Source organism: Anguilla rostrata, chromosome 15 (assembly GCF_018555375.3).
Source record: "Anguilla rostrata isolate EN2019 chromosome 15, ASM1855537v3, whole genome shotgun sequence".
In the NCBI taxonomy this organism is placed as follows: Eukaryota; Metazoa; Chordata; class Actinopteri; order Anguilliformes; family Anguillidae; genus Anguilla; species Anguilla rostrata.
Window position 1 is genome coordinate 35,948,943 of NC_057947.1, and position 17,630 is coordinate 35,966,572.

Genomic DNA, 17,630 nt, shown 5'->3' on the forward strand with positions numbered 1-17,630 from the left:
GAAATGTTTTTTTTTTTTTTTCTTTCTTCAGGTCATTTACTTGGTAACGGTCAGTTCATTGTCTTCCATGACCTTATTTACAGCATGTGATTAAATCATGTGATCTGTGAGTTATTGTTCTTATAGGTCTGTAGCTTTAAACATGATCTGTCACGTGAAGCAGCGTTTTTTTGGGTTTTTCACTGATATGGGTTCCTACTGAGAACTGAGTGAATTTGTAATGATGTGCTGTTGGCCTGTTTCATTTGGGAAAAATTCAGCATTTACACATTGTCTGTGTGGATAACTGAACAAGGCACCAATCAGAACATTCCATCTGTGATCCATTCTTATGTCTTCATGGTAGAGCAGAAACAAACAGACTAAATCGTCCTCTGGGGCTTCATGGAAAAATATGGTGCACTATAATAAAGCTTACTAAATCATAACCGCGTTTCCTGGGCAGCAACGAGACCGTTTATGTTTTCAAATATTTCATTCCAGGCTATTTGTGGAAAGCCTGTGGGGTATCGGTTTCTGCACTCAGTAGTTACTGTTTTTATTTTTTTTGTTGAATTATTTATCTATTTACTTATTTTGGGGGGGTGTCAGTATAATTTGGAATGTTTTTCAATCCCTCAAAATCCCCATGGATTCAGTCATACTGGAGGTGCAGTCAGCGGCAGGCTGTGTTCTGAATGTGCACACAGACAGAAGATGAGAGGATGTTCTGGCTTCCTGATTGAAGGAGCCGGGGGTTGGATCCTAGCCTTGTTGTGTTAACCTGTGACCTTTTCAGACCGAAGCCTCGGGCCAAGATGCATGAGGTCTGTTAGATTCTCTCAGGTCTGTTTTTAAAGACCAAAGGATTACTTCTTTTCTGAAGTAAAAGGAGCAAATGGTTAACATATTGCGTTTTCTGGACTTCTTGTCATTCAAGTTGGTTTCATGTAAAAATATAATTTGGACTGATGGCTGCTATGATGTAGTCTCATGAGAAGGAGGAATGTTTCCGTGAAATCAGAAACCCCCCATTATCCCTGTGGTATGTTTTGTACAGAAGTGAGTTGTGGCCCATATTGTGCTGAGGTCAAGTCTGAGTGATTCAGGTTCTTTTATAATACTAAACAGTGGTTACGTGCCCAAAAGAATGCACTGGTTCCCACTGTGGATTGGTTCCCTGTTGGTATTAGGCTCATTCCTGCTAGATTATTTAAAACGGGGTGTTTTTTGTAAAAAGTATTTTTGAAAATAGGGTCGCATGGCACTTCCCTCCCGGGCCACTGAAAGGCTGCCCTCCCTGGGCGATGCGGCAGTAGGTTGTGCTTCACCTGCAGTCCGAACAGGTACACTCCAGTCTCACCTGCAGTCCGAACAGGTACACTCCAGTCTCACCTGCAGTCCGAACAGGTACACTCCAGTCTCACCTGCCGTCCGAACAGGTACACTCCAGTCTCAGCACCAGCCTTTTAGCGACGTCCGTACCAGGAGTGTTTTAAATAACCGTTTTGTGGCGTTGCTTCAGTGCAGAGGTGTCCGGTCTTATTTAAGGACAGATGAGGGTGCAGGTTTTTGTTTTAGTGCAGCGCTACAGGACCTGATTCTACTGGTCAAGGTTACCCAGACCATGATTAGTTCGTTAAATCAGGTGTCATAGTGCAGGGAAACCCAGAGTTTTAGATTGTTGTGATTAGCATTATTTAAGGAAGTGATGTTTGACAAAATGGAGGAGAAAGTATTGGCTTTGCTTACAAATGCTCTTCTATAAATATTTGAATGAATGAATATACTGTTTGATTCTGACATCATAGTGCTGGGCTAAAACAAAAACCTGCACCCACACCGGCCCTTTTCGGATGAGACGGGACACCCCTGCCTTAGCCATACTGGGCCCAAATGAAATGACACCCGAAGCTGCTAAAAATGGCAACATTTATGATTTTAATTCTAATTACCAAATTTTATTAGCGGCATAGGCTGGGTGCAGTGTGAATATTTGGCCTGAATACCCAATCATTCAGGAGAACGAGTGCCAAGTCATGTGGTTGATCACACCCATATAATTTTAATTATAATATGCTGGGGGTATAAAAAAAAATCTGGCAATTCTAAACTTTTGTCTTAAAATGTTGAATATGGGGAATATACAAACTCTAACCTGACTGCCATGCTGTGATGGTTGATCCGCAAGCCAAGTGTAATGCAGGCCTGTGCTGTTTGGATCTCATGGGGATTCTGCTTTTTCACTTTGTGCTTACTCCACCCTCTGGAGAAGAGCTTCCCACGTCTGTTTGCACATTCCAGCCGAACGCCGGACGAAAAGCAGCAGGAGCTGTGAGATCACACTGCACACGCATCTGTGACAGTTTTAAGTGTAAAATATACTGGGTTTGTACTGTACTGGTCAGAGCGACAGGAACCAGTCACTGTTGGGTTTAAAGAGTGGGGGTTCTGCAGGCACTGGAGGGGGTCCATGATGTCAACCCTCCTGATCGTGTATACATATAAATATACATGTAGGCCTGCTTATATATAAACAATTCATTTTAACTAACCGCCAAGGGTAATGTTAAGAATAAGAGTATAATGCATGTAATGCCCTGTAAGACAAAGTATCAGTCTAGATTTAGACTTATAATTAATTCTCTTTGCTACTTGTCATTGTCTTTGTGATTTTTAAAATCAGCTCTCTGTACGTGTGGGTATGTGTCAGCTGAGTAAGCTGTTGGGTTGACATGGCGATCCTGTGTTTTAGACTTCATCTGCAAACGGAGGCCGTACGCCCAGTTTCCCTCAAACCCGGCTCATTACAGTCAGTGCTGAGGAACTCTATGAGATGCTGGTGAAATGCATGATGGGAACAGTGTTACGGTGGCAAATGGAGGACCAGTTTTGCCGAGCTTGACAGTTACAAAAGATACAAGTTATGACCTAGACGTTATCACTATACTTGGTTATAATACTTCCCAGACAGACATGCGTGATCACATACTGTATGGGCTGAACTGCGTGCCGCAGAGTAACACATGAGCCAGCCGGGGAGCTGTTTGTGGCCCAGCTTCAGAGGCGCAGTGAAGTATACACACGGATTTCCTGTCATTCATAGCAGAGATGCAGCGTTCAGGCCCAGAAACACAGGGGTTTTCCCTTTACCTACGTAAGGAATGGACGGCTGAATCAAGCCCCGTTGCTTGTGTTGCTGGCTCGTCTGTAGCTTCTAATCATAAAGGTGCGATTAATACCACAGGTAATTTAATCACTACCACAGGTACTTTAAAGCTGAAACTGTTTCACACGGCCTCAAAATACTTGGCACAGGAAATGGAGCTGTTTGTCTCATTAACTCTCTAACGAAGATTGATATCCCTATGTATTAAAGCAAGGCTGACTTTCCACCAGAAACATCTCCTCCTTTTCAAGTGAAGTACTCTGTATCATTATCTTGATGTTATAGCTTGGCATGCCTCCTAGTTTGACTTAGCATAGGTTAGGTCAGAGAGTAATGTTCACTATGTGAACTGGACTCAATGTGTTCATAGCTATGAATAACTATACAAAATGAGTGCCGTACTTTATCATACCTTCGGTATGCACTTATTGTACGTCGCTTTAGATAAAAGCGTCTGCCATATAAATGTAATGTAATGTAAGGTATGCTCATTATCCACCATTAGGGCAAATGTGACGTGACCGGTTCTGAACTGCTTCTGCACAGGGCAGCTCCTAACCACTGAATTAACCGCATTCTTCTGCTGTGAATAAAACACTCTCATGCGAGAGAACGTTCATACTCAGGGAACTGCTCTGTTTTCACCTTGCAGCAGGTGAGACGTGAGTTCGGGTTTTGAGGTTATTATCTCTCCCACCACTAGGGGGCGCAGAGGTTGTGAAAACATCTCTGTTGTGCGGGGATTGTCTTTACTCTTTTGTTTGTCTGTCAGTGTGAAGAGTATAACTCACAAACTGCCTACGCAGATTTGAATTAAAAAAATTTTTGCAATCAAATTTTTTATTGATTTTGATATAATCATCAGCATCAGCAATACTTCATCCTAAAGCTCATATAAAAAGGGAAAAGAAAAGAAAGTAAAGAAAAGAAAGGCACAACAATAATAATAAGCAAGACAGCAATAATAACAAAACAAAACCCTCCCTGAAATGGTTCCCCTCCCTCCCACCCACCCAAAATCTGAAAAAGTTTGAATTAAACTTAGAGATACTTCACTTTAGTACTGAAAGGAATGGCACTTCCTCTTCGTACCTGAAAATAAGCGTATTGTGGTGTGCCAGTGTTGGGCTGTGTTTGGGGTTGCTATGGCAGCAGTCATGGGTGGCAGCGGAATGCTGTCTGCATGTCACCCTACTTGTCCCAGTGAATTTGAATTTTTACCTGCATGCTGATGTGGGGTGTTGTCAGTGTAACATTTTGAGCGAATGACACCTATTGAGAAAAGGCCTCTTGTGTTGTTTGAAATGATTATGAATCATCCATTTTTTTTCTCGCTACAGTGTTTCCAAATATGACAGTAGGGGTCATTATTTCCCACGCTAGTGCAGAGAGGAGGAACCTTAGAGGAAGCCAAGATTGACAGTATCTGTGGCTGCTAGTGATGAATCTGGGATCCGGGGAAAAGCTTTGATTCTGTGTATTTACTAACTGTGTGTGCGTGTGTGTGTGTGTGTGTGTGTGTGTGAATGCACTTTTTTGTGTGCACGTGTGACAATTCTTTTGATCTTGATGGGAGTTTTCTTCTTTTGGATAAACCCCTAATTAATGTTGTACTGTTTGTTGCTAATGAGAGATTGTCCAGCTGGATCAATAGAGGTGCATCTGTCCTGTTACTGGGAGATGAGGACATTGGCTCAGGGGTGTGGATGCGCACTCATAAAATTAAAACCCGTGGTAAACAGACATTTTTTTACATTTTATTGACTTTCTAAATGTTCACATGTGGCAGTATCCCAAGTGTCAGGGCTAAAAGGAGCTGAAGTATGTGTATGTGGTTTAAAGTTCGCCACAAGCTATCATAGCAGTCTGACAATTCAGTACAAAGGAATCAAGTAGTGCAGGCTCAGGTTTCAGTCTATTTGCATTGCATCTCGGGCTGTGTGTTCCAGCTTCCTGCCCAAAGGCCTGGGTTCATTGCTGGTCATTTCAGAGTGCAGCATAAATCAACTTATTCAGTCAAATATTTACAAAATCCTTCCTCATTTTTACATTCAGCTTGTCCTGGTTGACAGAATAACCAGTTTAACAATAAAGCTTAAAAAAGACAAAACAAAAAAACAAGTGGCATTTATTTTTGTCTGCTATTGTGCCGCGGATGAAGCACGTTCTTTGAAGCTGCACTTTAAAGGGAAGCAGACAATGGGAAGGGAGCAGGCTCTGACCAATCAGAGTGCCCGACTCCGGCTGGTCTCTGCCCAGCCAGTCCGACCTGTTTCCCCTCCCCTGAACGCACTGGGTGTGGAGGGTCTCCTGGGAAATGAACAGGCCTGGAGGAGACGATGGAGCGCATTAATTGGGGGAAAACGCACCGCAGTATAGATCTCATAATTTGAAAAGGCCTTACATTTGGCTTGTACCTTTCAGATGACGTAAATCAAATTTCCGACCAAAACGCTGAAAAATTAGACATGGCTACATCTGAACTGATGGCAGATTTGCAGATTCATCAGGTTTGCAGATTCATGTATTGTGTCTCTGTTGATACTATTAGATTATTTTAGTTATTTGCTGAGAAAAGCCACATTATCATCTTATGAAGGCAAATATTTGATTAGGCTACAGGTGTGTGGTGAATAGTAAGGGTGTGTGGCTTTACTGTCCCGTACCTTTAAGAGGTCATTATATTTAATTATGTTTCATTACATTACAGGAATAGTAGACGCTGATATCCTGAGCGACTTTCACAACTGTAGCTTTTAAAAATTATTTAGAATTGTATCCGATTACCATTATCCATTACAGCTGTATATATGTACTGCAACAATTCAGGTTGCTCAGGGGTACAACAGCTGTGTCTTGGTTGGGAATCGAACCTGCAACCCTTCAGCTACAAGCCCAGTTCCCTGACCATTGTACTACACTGCCAGACCCAGACCACAATGAAGCACATTTACTGGGGTTCTATAAAGCCAGTGGATAGTAAGGGTGTGTAGGTTAGTGGTACCGTACCTTTAAGAGATCATGATTAGCGTGTTCCGTACAGTCTATGGTTCGAGGGCTGTGATGCAGGCTTTATGGCATCGTGTGCAGCTGAAGCTTTGCGAGGACCGTGAGAGACGTTCTCCGCGTGCCATAGCGCTCGCGTACGGCCTGTGCACGTGGCTGATTTATTTCTGATTGCAGAGATAGAAACGGGAAAAGAAACCTCTTATGGTACAGTTACCTAATAAGCCACTGTGTTTTCCTGTGTGTGTAAAATGAGCTTGAGCGAAGCCTCAGCACATTCTGTACAGAATACCAGGGGATGACACGACCTGTGTTATGTGGCATTTCAGGAAGAAATGGCATCTAATATGCACTGCTTCAGCATACCGCTTTGTCAGTCTGAATTTATGGGATTGCATTAATGTTTGGAAAGCATTTTTTGTTTTGTGCCTATTAGTCTAAAGAACTACTAAGCCTGACACGCACACACTCACACAATCACACACACACACACACACACACACACACACACAGTCTTTATGCATGTATGCCTCCGTTGAGCACCCAAGCGGGAGTATTCTGTGTCCCGTGTGATCTCATTGTTTGGTGTTATGAATGTGTGAGAGGGTGATTGTGAGGCAGCGATGGTCACATGACTGGTTTGTGTCGAGCAGGCCGGCGGCCGTGTCGCTGTGAGCGTGACACAAACGGCTCCCTGTGCTGCTCTGGCGGGCCTCTACAATGGCGGCTCTCTTGCCCCCCCCCCCGGGCTGAGACTGTGATTTTGGCGGGGGGGGGGCCCATGGGCCTGGCGCTCGCTGGCACTGCCGCATTCCCCCCGACGCCTCTGTGCCCGCCGCGGTCGGGGCTTGGCGGCTCCGGCGGGTTTTGTGGGATTCTGGGAAGGAAAGGAGGCGAGGCCAGGCTCAGCCGCCCCGCGCCCGTCTGCGTCCGCGACCGTGGCAACCCCGGGGGGAGGGGAACCGCCTCGGGGGCCCAACTGAGCACGCTCCCTCGCTGCCTGTCAATCACGCCGCCTGACCGCTGTCTCCGCCCCCCCGCAGGAGGTGACCAAGAAGCGCTTCGGCAGCAGCAGCTTCCGATCGGCGCTGGAGAACGGAGTCCTGCTGTGCGAGTGAGTACCGCCATCTTACATCCACACTACGGGGCGCTGGGTTAGGGGACGCTGGAGAACGGAGTCCTGCTGTGCGAGTGAGTGCCGCCATCTTACATCCACACTACGGGGCGCTGGGTTAGGGGACGCTGGAGAACGGAGTCCTGCTGTGCGAGTGAGTGCTGCCTTACATCCACACTACGGGGCGCTGGGTTAGGGGACGCTGGAGAACGGAGTCCTGCTGTGCGAGTGAGTGCCGCCATCTTACATCCACACTACGGGGCGCTGGGTTACTGCACGCTGGGTTAGGGGGTGCTGGGTTACTGCACGCTGGGTTACAGGACACTGGGTTAGGGGATGCTGTTTAGGGGACGTTGGGTTACGGGACGCTGGGTTAGGGGATGTTGGGTTACAGGACACTGGGTTACGGGACGCTGGGTTAGGGGACGCTGTTTAGGGGACGCTGGGTTAGGGGACACTGTGTTAGGGGACGCTATTTAGGGGACGTTGGGTTAGGGGACGCTGGGTTAGGGGAAGCTGGGTTACGGGACGCTGGGTTACTGCACGCTGGGTTAGGGGGCGCTGGGTTAGGGGATGTTGTGTTATGAACGGGACGTTGGGTTTGAGCACGTAGCGGATGCAGCTTCCAGGAGTACAGTCAGTCGTGCGTGCGTGCGGGCGGTGTGGTGTGTGTGTGTGCGTGCGTGCGTGCTTGTGTGTATGGTGTGTGTGTGTGTGTGTGTGTGTGTGTGTGTGTGTGTGTGTGTGTGTGTGTGTGTGTGTTGTGTGTGTGTGTGTGTGTGTGTGTGTGTGTGTGTGTGTGTGTGTGTGTGTGTGTACACACTGCCTGAGATGTTCCAGTCATTTCCGAGCGAATGAGGCTGTCGGACAGATGAGGGTGAGAGTGTGAAGTCTGAAGTGTGTCGGGGTGAAGCGGATGCACTGTTGCAGTCTCTCTCATTGAAACCATCGGCTGGGTGTGTAGGTGCTATTATCATACAATACAAATATGGGCAGAGTGTGTTGGGCAGCTGTGCAGAACTCTTACCAGGTGGGACTAGGGAACGGGGTCAGGCAGCAGAATGGTGCAGGATGTGCTGAGATATCTGTCACAGGGGCTTAGGCGGGGGGGGGCGGGCGTGGAGCTCGGGCATGGGGCTGGGGGTGGGTGGTGATGGGGTTTGTGATGCCGGTCTCTGGGTAGTCACCGTGGAGCCATTCCTCTGACTCAGCAGCCTAATTATCGCAGCCGGACGCTGAATCTCCATGGCACCTCCGTGGGTGATTTTATTGGGCTAAAAATAACCCCGCCCTCCTCGCTCTTTACCCACAAATCCGAGCGCTCCCTGCGCCCTGGGCATGGAGTCTCAGAGGGCTCCAGCTGCAGCCGTCAGTCTATGAGACACATTTTCTATCTGGAGATTCAGTCAAGTTTGTTTTTACTGGCTGATTTGTCATCTGTTAGTCAGCTAGCAGATGACAGATCAGATATAGACTACACGATCCATCTGATCTGTTTAAAACTGCTGTATTTTCAGGGTATTTTTTTCTTCATTTTTTAACGGCAGAGCGGTTTTTGTTATCCGTCTGAATTACTGCTCAAATACAATTTGTTGCTTGATTGAGTAAACCTGCCAAACCTTTCAACTCAAGAGCTAAAAATGGTATGCGATTATCAAAGAAACTGCACTCCTTACAGCAGCATGATCATAAAAATGTGAACAGATGTGTTTCAAGGTTCTTCATTTTTTTAAGTGCTTAGTGTTTAAATATTAAAAATGAGGTTTTTATTTTCCTAAACTGCCTCTGATGTTGGGGGACTTAGGATGCAGCTGATTCAGTCACCTGGTAACTAAGGCCGTAGGTGTGTCATCACAAAAAGCAAACAAGAAGCGTCAGACTAATGTGGAAACATCGCTTGGCTTACCCTACAGTGCGATGGGATGGCTGAAGGCCGATTCTGGGATGCTCCACGCATCGGTCGCTCCCTGCCCTCTGAATCTTCCATAGCCGAACGCGAGTAACGGGAATCCTGCTTCCAACTCCGGGCTGGTTTTGGACTTCCTGTTTCAGGAATGCTGTGTGCTGTGGGGTATAAATAGGACTGCCTACATGTCTGTGTGTTCGGATGGGGAGACAGTCAACTGAAGCCTGGTGGCCAAAGATTAAAGAGCATTCATAAAAACCCAGTGCAGACGGATCACTACTGTTTGTGTTCACTGTGGGATCAACATACACTCTCTCTCTCTCTCTCTCTCTCTCTCTCCCTCTCCTCCCTCTCTCTCTCCTCCTCATTTCTTCTCTCTCTCTAGTCTGATCAACAGGCTGAAGCCCGGGATTGTGAAGAGGGTGAACAGGTTGTCCACTCCTATTGCCGGCTTGGTGAGTGTTGCTGTGTCGCTGTGTGCTCTGTGTCTCTCATCTGAAAGGGGCTGGTTTTGTGTTTGTGAACCCCCGACCCTGTGCTGGCCAGAAGAGGATGTGCCCCCCACCCCAGCTGAGTCTGGTCCCTCCCCAGGTCTGGATGTCCTCCTGGGAGTGTTGCCGTGCCTCTGTTCCCTCTGGCTCGCTCTGTGAGGGCTGGATGGGGCAGGCGTAGGGCTGGATGTGGCAGGCGTAGGGCTGGATGTGGCAGGCGTAGGGCTGGATGTGGCGGGCGTAGGGCTGGATGTGGCGGGCGTAGGGCTGGATGTGGCGGGCGTAGGGCTGGATGTGGCGGGCGTAGGGCTGGATGTGGCGGACGTAGGGCTGGATGTGGTAGGCGTAGGGCTGGATGTGGCATCCGTAGGGCTGGATGTGGCAGGCGTAGGGCTGGATGTAGCAGGCGTAGGGCTGGATGTGGCAGGCGTAGGGCTGGATTTGGCAGGCGTAGGGCTGGATGTGGCAGACGTAGGGCTGGATGTGGCGGGCGTAGGGCTGGATGTGGCGGGCGTAGGGCTGGATGTGGCGGACGTAGGGCTGGATGTGGCAGGTGTAGGCTGGATGTGGCGGCGTAGGCTGGATGTGCAGGCGTAGGCTGGTGTGGCAGCTAGGCTGGATATGGCAGCTAGGGCTGGATGTTGCGATGTAGGGCTGAGTGTGCAGGCGTAGGCTGATATGGCAGGCGTAGGCTGGATGTTCGACTAGGGCTGAGTGTGGCAGGCTAGGCTGATGTGGCGGCGTAGGCTGGATGTGCAGGCGTAGGCTGGATGTGGCAGGCGTAGGCTGGATGTGGCAGGCGTACGCTGGATGTGGCAGCGTAGGGCTGGATGTGGCAGGCGTAGGGCTGGATGTGGCAGGCGTAGGCTGGATGTGGCGGGCGTAGGCTGGATGGCAGACGTAGGCTGGATTGCGGCGTAGGCTGGATGTGGCGGGCGTAGGGCTGGATGTGGCGGCGTAGGGCTGATGTGGCGGACGTAGGCTGGATGTGGCGGCGTAGGCTGGATGTGGCGGCGTAGGCTGATGTGGCGGCGTAGGGCTGGATGTGGCGGCGTAGGCTGGATGTGGCGGGCGTAGGCTGGATGTGCAGCGTAGGGCTGGATGTGGCGGGCGTAGGGCTGGATGTGGCGGGCGTAGGGCTGGATGTGGCAGGCGTAGGGCTGGATGTGGCGGGCGTAGGTCTGGAAATCGGGGGCGTAGGGCTGGATATGGCAGGCGTAGGGCTGGATATGGCAGGCGTAGGGCTGGATGTGGTGGGCGTAGGGCTGAAGATGGGTTCACAGGGTTCAGGAGTGTTCGACACGCTGCTGTGTGAAACTGAACTGAAGGGTGAAACGCACAAAGAACTGCAGTGTTCTGTTTGGCCTCTTTTTTAATGTGCGACTGTGAGAGAGATCTGATCTGCAGAGCAGCAGTCTGTAACAGTAAGTCTCATTACGGCTGAAATGTGAAAACCTGGAAACCATTATGATTTCTGCTACTTTATTAGTCCCCCCCCCCCACCCCCACCCCAAACCCCAGATATAGCGTTAACTCTGGCAAGAAACGCGTCTCCATTTCCAGAGCCCTGTAATGTAAGGTAGTTCTGTGCAGCGGGCTGTGGGATTGGGGCGGGGGTGCAGGGGTGCTGGGGCGGGCGGTGGGATTGGTGCGGGGGTGCAGGGGTGCTGGGGCGGGCGGTGGGATTGGGTGTGGGGTTGCGGGGGCGCGGGGGTTCCCACCGGTGCCAGGCTTCATCTCCCACGTCCCTTAAGCTCGGCTGCAAGCTGAGCAGCAGCGTTCTGCAGCGGGTTCCCATGCCAGCTCACCAGTCTTAGTCGGGGGGTGAAGCTAGCGTGTTGTGTGCGTTTCCTGCGTGAGGGGGGGGGGGGGGGTAAGTCTAGCTGTGGGTGTGGGTGGTGTGGTGTGACTGGGTGGGGGGGGGGGGGTAAGTCTAGCTGTGGTGTGTGGTGTGACTGGGTGGGGGGGGGGGGTAAGTCTAGCTGTGGTGTGGTGGTGTGACTTGCCACATGAGGGAAGTGAGATTTGAAGCTCCGTGGCTTAGCGAAGCGGTTGGCAGTGACTCCGTGGGGTTCAGCGAGCTGAAGCCGGGCTGTGATTGGACGTGCTGCTGAAGCCGGGCTGTGATTGGACGTGCTGCTGGCGCTTCAGATCTTTCTCTTCAGCGAGGCTTCGACATTACGCCACATAAAGGGAGAGAACGTCCAACGTAAAGATTCTTCTGGAATTTATCTCAGAATAGCCTGTGGGGGGATGTGAATGTGAACGTGTCTGCATCGTATCTACGGCTGATTAGCTTTCATTTATATTAACGTAGTTTATATGATGTACTTTAGATCATTTAGTTGTTGTTTTAAATTCACATTTTTCTTTGTTTGCCCCCTAAAGAGCATTCTGTTCATCCCATTGGCCTGTCAGCAGCTCACTCTTAAAGAGGTGCGAGGCTGAAGTGGCCGGAGGTTGGATTACACAAATGCTTCTCATGCTTTTGCAACCTGTGCTATTCCTGAAAAAATACATATCAGCCTTTTTAAAAGCCCCAGAGCAGATTGTTTAAGCATCCAGAGTGGTAGTAATGGGGATTTCACAGGATTAAAAAAAAAAAATCTGTCTTTGAAGGTTCACCAGAATGCTCTTCTTGGGAAGAGATTCAGTCAGATTTATTAAAAGTGATGAATACAGAGCATGCTATACTTTGCGGTCACGCATTTGTGAACCCTGATGTCATGTTTCATAATTACTTTGGACATTAGTGATAAAGTTAATTAAATCACAAGTGTTTGCTATAAGATTTATTTTAGTTAATGATCTCACAGTAACACTATTGATGAAAGATATTTAAATAAGCTGCTCTTTCACGGGTATTATGGTGGAATATTGAATGTTCTGTCGGGGAGCAAAAGTAGATTAAAATTTTCATATGAATGTCTTGCCAGTTACTAATCTTTCATGGATGGTAGAACTTGTAGAATTATAGAAGATATGCTCTAAATATGACCTATTCTTATTATTTTTAGTATTTCTAGGACAGTTCCAAACCCCTGTTCTTATCAGGGTAATTTGCCAGACCAGCTGTGACGGCTTCGCTGGAGGATTAGGGCTCCTGGACAGGCCCGGCGTGTTTTAGGGGATTAAGTGCTCTGACTGCAGTGGGGTGCTGCTGGTTCGCTCCTTACTAGCCTCTGTGTTAAGAGGCTGACCTCTTAACACTTCAGGGGTTTGTTATTAACATTCTGGACATTTTCTCCTGTCAGAATGACAAGGTTTAAAAGGCAGTATTCCAGTGTATGCGTGAGGGGGGGAGGGGGAATGAGGGGGCGGGGCTGGGTCAGTGTGGATCTGGCCCCAGGCACGGTGTTGGGCCGTTGGGTTGAGGGGGCGGGGCTGGGTCAGTGTGGATCTGTCCCCAGGCACGGCGTTGGGCCGTTGGGTTGAGGGGGCGGGGCTGGGTCAGTGTGGATCTGTCCCCAGGCACGGGGAGGGGGAATGAGGGGGCGGGGCTTGGTCAGTGTGGATCTGTCCCCAGGCACGGCGTTGGGCCGTTGGGTTGAGGGGGCGGGGCTGGGTCAGTGTGGATCTGGCCCCAGGCACAGCGTTGGGCCGTTGGGTTGAGGGGGCGGGGCTGGGTCAGTGTGGATCTGTCCCCAGGCACGCCGTTGGGTTGATAAGTTTCCCCTCGGCCAGCAGGTGTGGGTTGCGTCAGGTGTGATATTCCAGCTCAGGTGTGCGGTGGCTAAGCAGAGCTCGGAGGGCTGCTTCACCTGTCGCCTGGCCCTCTGTGGCTGTTAATGATGGTTCACATTGCCCCCCCCCCCCCCCCCCCCCATCATCCCCAGAGTGAGCTGTCCAGCCCTGCCCCTTGTGTCACACGTGCCCAGAACGTGCCCAGAACGTGCCCAGAACGTGAGCAGAACGTGCCCAGAACGTAGGCAGAACGTGCCCAGAACGTAGGCAGAACGTGAGCAGAACGTAGGCAGAACGTAGGCAGAACGTGCCCAGAACGTGAGCAGAACGTGCCCAGAACGTGACCCGGGCATGAGGATTTTTCACGCGGTCGCTTCTCAAAGCCAGGCTTGGCTCTTTCCGGTGTGCACAGGGCACTGAAAGGCCCTGAAAGGCCTGGGCTAGTGCAGGGGTGCATTCTTCACCAGTTAGTCTGAGGAGTTTCAGGAATGTGATCGTGCTGTAATCTGCTGTTGGCACGGAGACTCTGAGAAGCATTCAGCTGCGGCTCACAGACACTTCAGAGAATCCTACAGTACGGCACGGGCATTGTTTCTGAAAACAAAGTGATGCACCTTTAGGTTTTGGACACACCTGTCTCACTCCTGTGCGAGGATGCCTGTCATTTTACTGTGTTCTCTCAGTCAGTGAATTAACAATAGAATATTAATGGAGCTTTTTTGTCCTGGGTGAAGAAACCTGATCCCACAGCTGTTGTATCATCATGTCACAGTAAACTGAACTACATGAGGAGACATCAGGGCTCCAACAGTTAATCTAATGTAGTGATATAGTAGATTTTTACAAATTGGGTGAATTTCCACCTCAGTGATTAATAGCTATTCATTTCAGATAAACGCCCCAGATAAAGTGTCTGTTGGTGAACCAGCACTGCTGGTGGCTTTGGGACATGATTGGAATCGCACGGCTGTTCCTCCTGACACTATTATTGGTTTAAATGTTACAATGATCTGATAAAATCTTCTGAAATATGGATGCGCTGTTCATCGCAGTCTCCGTCCTGAAGATGATATTAAGGCACACTGCCGAATCTACCCTGGACTTCAGAAATGGCAGCACACCAACTGGAGCTCGTGTGGAATCCATGGGTCAAAAGATGTAAATTTAAATGAGGTGATCAGTGTAACACTCAGACATGTACGGTCACAGTTTCCTCAGTCTTCAAAGCAGTGCAGTGCTTTTTCATATACATGAAAGCCTAACGCCTGACTGACTTTGAATAAAATAACAGAAGGAACGGGCATGGTTTTTAGATTGATCCAGATTAGATTTGTGAGTGTGGGTTGTGAGGCAGTGTTGCGCTGTTTCCTCGGTGAGGTGTGCTTTGTGTCCAGTGGAATGTTCAGCAGATGGTTCCGGAACATTGGCGGCCAGTTCTGTGACTGATTTAACGGGCGGGAGGACCGGCTGCGTGTGTGAAACTGTGGGTGTTTTATGAATGCACTTGCTTGTGCAATAATTTTCTGCGGTACATTTGAAGTGAACGGGTGTGATCAGTCTCCATTTAGCCTTTTAGAAAAGGCAATTAGAGACATTTGTTGAGTTTCGAGCTTCAGTTCCAAGCTGCTTTTCTGTGGCAGTTCGCTGCTCAGGGGAGATAAGATAAGTTTTACTGCGGAACAGGCAGCACACGCATCCCACGGAGCGCGCTCCTTTCCCCAAGCTTCGTTTTCCTGCCGCGACTCCGCCCTCATAACTCCGCGAATAAAATGGCCGCCGCGGCGGAGGAATGCTGGCGTGGATTGCGTCGGTTCGTATCGCGAGCGTGTTTCTGAAGAGTGGAGAGAGAGAGCGGGCGGCGGAAGGATAACTTTGGGGCCTGGCACACGTGCAGAGCTGAAGTGGATGGCGCACATTGCAGAGTCGACACATACCTGCTTCCCTGTGCTTTCATCACCGGGCGGGGGGGGGGGACAGGTCAACAGCATTCCTCAGAGACGGGCGACTTGAGACCGTGCGGGTTCCACTCCTGCCGTAATGCCCCTGACGGAGCGGGCATGGGGGATGCAGGCTGGCAGGGGTGCCCGTCTGTGTGCCCGTCTCACAGGGATGATGCAGGCTGGCAGGGGTGCCCGTCTGTGTGCCTGTCTGTGTGCCCGTCTCACAGGGGTGATGCAGGCTGGCAGGGGTGCCCGTCTGTGTGCCCGTCTCCGGTGTCTCCCAAACGGGCCCCACAGTGCAGTTCGTCTATTTTTACTCTCGGAGAGGAAATTCTGCAGCTGGTGAAATGCAGCCAAAGATTTCGTTGCTTATCAAATTATTGGGTGCTTTGCCAGAACCCTTTCATTGATTTAAAAATAAATAAATACACTAATAATAGTAATGATTATTATATTTATTTGTGTATTAGGAGACATTAGATTTTTCCTTTCTGCTGACTTTGGTCCCTTAGCTCAGTAGGGTTTCGCCGTGACCGTACGAGCTTTCTGTAACCATGAATACACAGCCAGCGGTTCTGTCACAGACATCAGCAAGGTGACCCCCCCCCACCCAGCATGACCCCTGACCCCTGACCTCTGAGCCCCCGAGGCCGCACTCGTCCCTCTGTGGAGGGAGCCCTGTAGCAGCCAGTACCCAGAGTTCCGCTCGGCCTGTTTGTCGTGTCCAAATAAGCACGTAGCCGAGCGCGTGTGTATAAATACACACCGCGCAGAGCAGCCCCTAATTACTGTGGAGCGTGTGTAATGACAGGGCTGCACTCCTGTGAGCGGGACCGGGGTACGACTCGCCTGTACCCCAAACTCTGCGGGCTGTAGCCCTGCTGCAGCTGCCCTGCAGGAATGGGCTGCAGTGCGTCTGCAGTCCCAGAGTTCTCAGGGTTTACCCAAATAAACCTGCCGCGTGCGTGTGTGCGTGTGTGTGTGTGTGTGTGTGTGTGTGTGTGTGTGTGTGTGTGCGTGCGCGTGTGTGTGTGTGTGCGTGTGTGTGTGTGTGTGTGCGTGTGTGTGTGCGTGTGTGTGTGTGCGTGTGTGTGTGCGTGTGTGTGTGTGTGTGTGTGCCGGTTAGTGAGCCCTAAAACAATGTGCAGCCGTTTAATCTGTTAGAACTGATTTGTTATTGTATCTGGGCTGCTGTCGGCCCTGTGGAGAATAATTGAGACAATCTGTTAAACCCCCCCCCCCCCCCCTCCTACCCCTCCCCACACCCCCTTAAATAACGTCCGAAACGCAGACTTTGTAAGCGTGTGAATGCGCTGAGAGGTGAAACTCGCTCTGCCACGCCCCCGTGCCTCTGCCCACACTGTGGTGGGGTGGGGGGGTGGGGTGGAGAGGGGGCATAGTTTGCCCTCTCCGTCATCGGTTTCAGACCTCTGTCTCCTGGCAACAACACGTCAGGCGGAATTATTCACCCCCCATGGATTCCACAGGTATTCTCCTGCTGTGGGCAGGGCCCAGGCATTTTGTTTGGCTGCTGGGTGTGTGTGTGTACCTTTGTGTGTGTGTGTGTGTGTGTCTGTGCCTGCTTGCTTTGCATGGGGGAAGGTGAAACCAGAGAGAGAGAGAGAGAGTGCTGACATATAGCTGCTCAGTCTCCACCCCCCCCCCACGCCACCCTCTAAACAGGTAAAGCTAGAGGAGTCAATCATAGCTGTCAGACAGGCCTGCCTGCATGCTACATTGTGTCACTGTTTATTTGCCACACACCACTCCTCCCCCCCCCATAACCCCACCCCCCGCAGTCACCAACCTCCGCCCCCTGCTTCTTCTCTCTCAACTGAACTTTGGATGTGTAGAATTCCGGACTGTGTGCACCGGAGTATTACCGCTCTCTCTCTCGCTCTCTCTCTCTGTGCGAGGCTCAGCTCGGGCGACCCTTCTCCCGTCTCTCTCTCTCTGTGAGGCTCAGCTCGGACGACCCTTCTCCCGTCTCTCTCTCTCTGTGTGAGGCTCAGCTCGGGCGACCCTTCTCCCGTCTCTCCGCAGGACAACGTGAACGTCTTCCTCCGGGCCTGCGGGAAGCTCGGACTGAAGGAGGCGCAGCTCTTCCACCCCGGGGACCTGCAAGACCTGTCCTCCCGCGTCACCGTCAGGTGAGTCCGCGCGGGCTTCCCGCGGCCATCGCAGCCGCGGCGGGGGAGCAGCCGTGCCGGGGAGAGCAGGTGTACCCGCAGCCAATCAGGCGGGAGGTGGCGGTGTTAGGGTGCGGGGGCAGACTCGCGCAGCGCTGGCTTGGTTTGGAGCGTTCGGTTTATCTGGTGTGAAGGGTCTGTCTGATCTGTGC

General features: G+C 50.4%; 1 protein-coding gene across 1 annotated transcript in view; it reads left to right on the forward strand.

Moving 5' to 3' along the window:
* lmo7a (LIM domain 7a) overlaps positions 1-17,630 on the forward strand; it is a 66,941-nt gene that overhangs the window by 6,717 nt on the left and 42,594 nt on the right. The window contains 3 exon segments of the mRNA XM_064311571.1: positions 7,198-7,268; positions 9,560-9,629; positions 17,333-17,439. Coding sequence (XP_064167641.1) covers positions 7,198-7,268; positions 9,560-9,629; positions 17,333-17,439 — 248 coding nt within the window.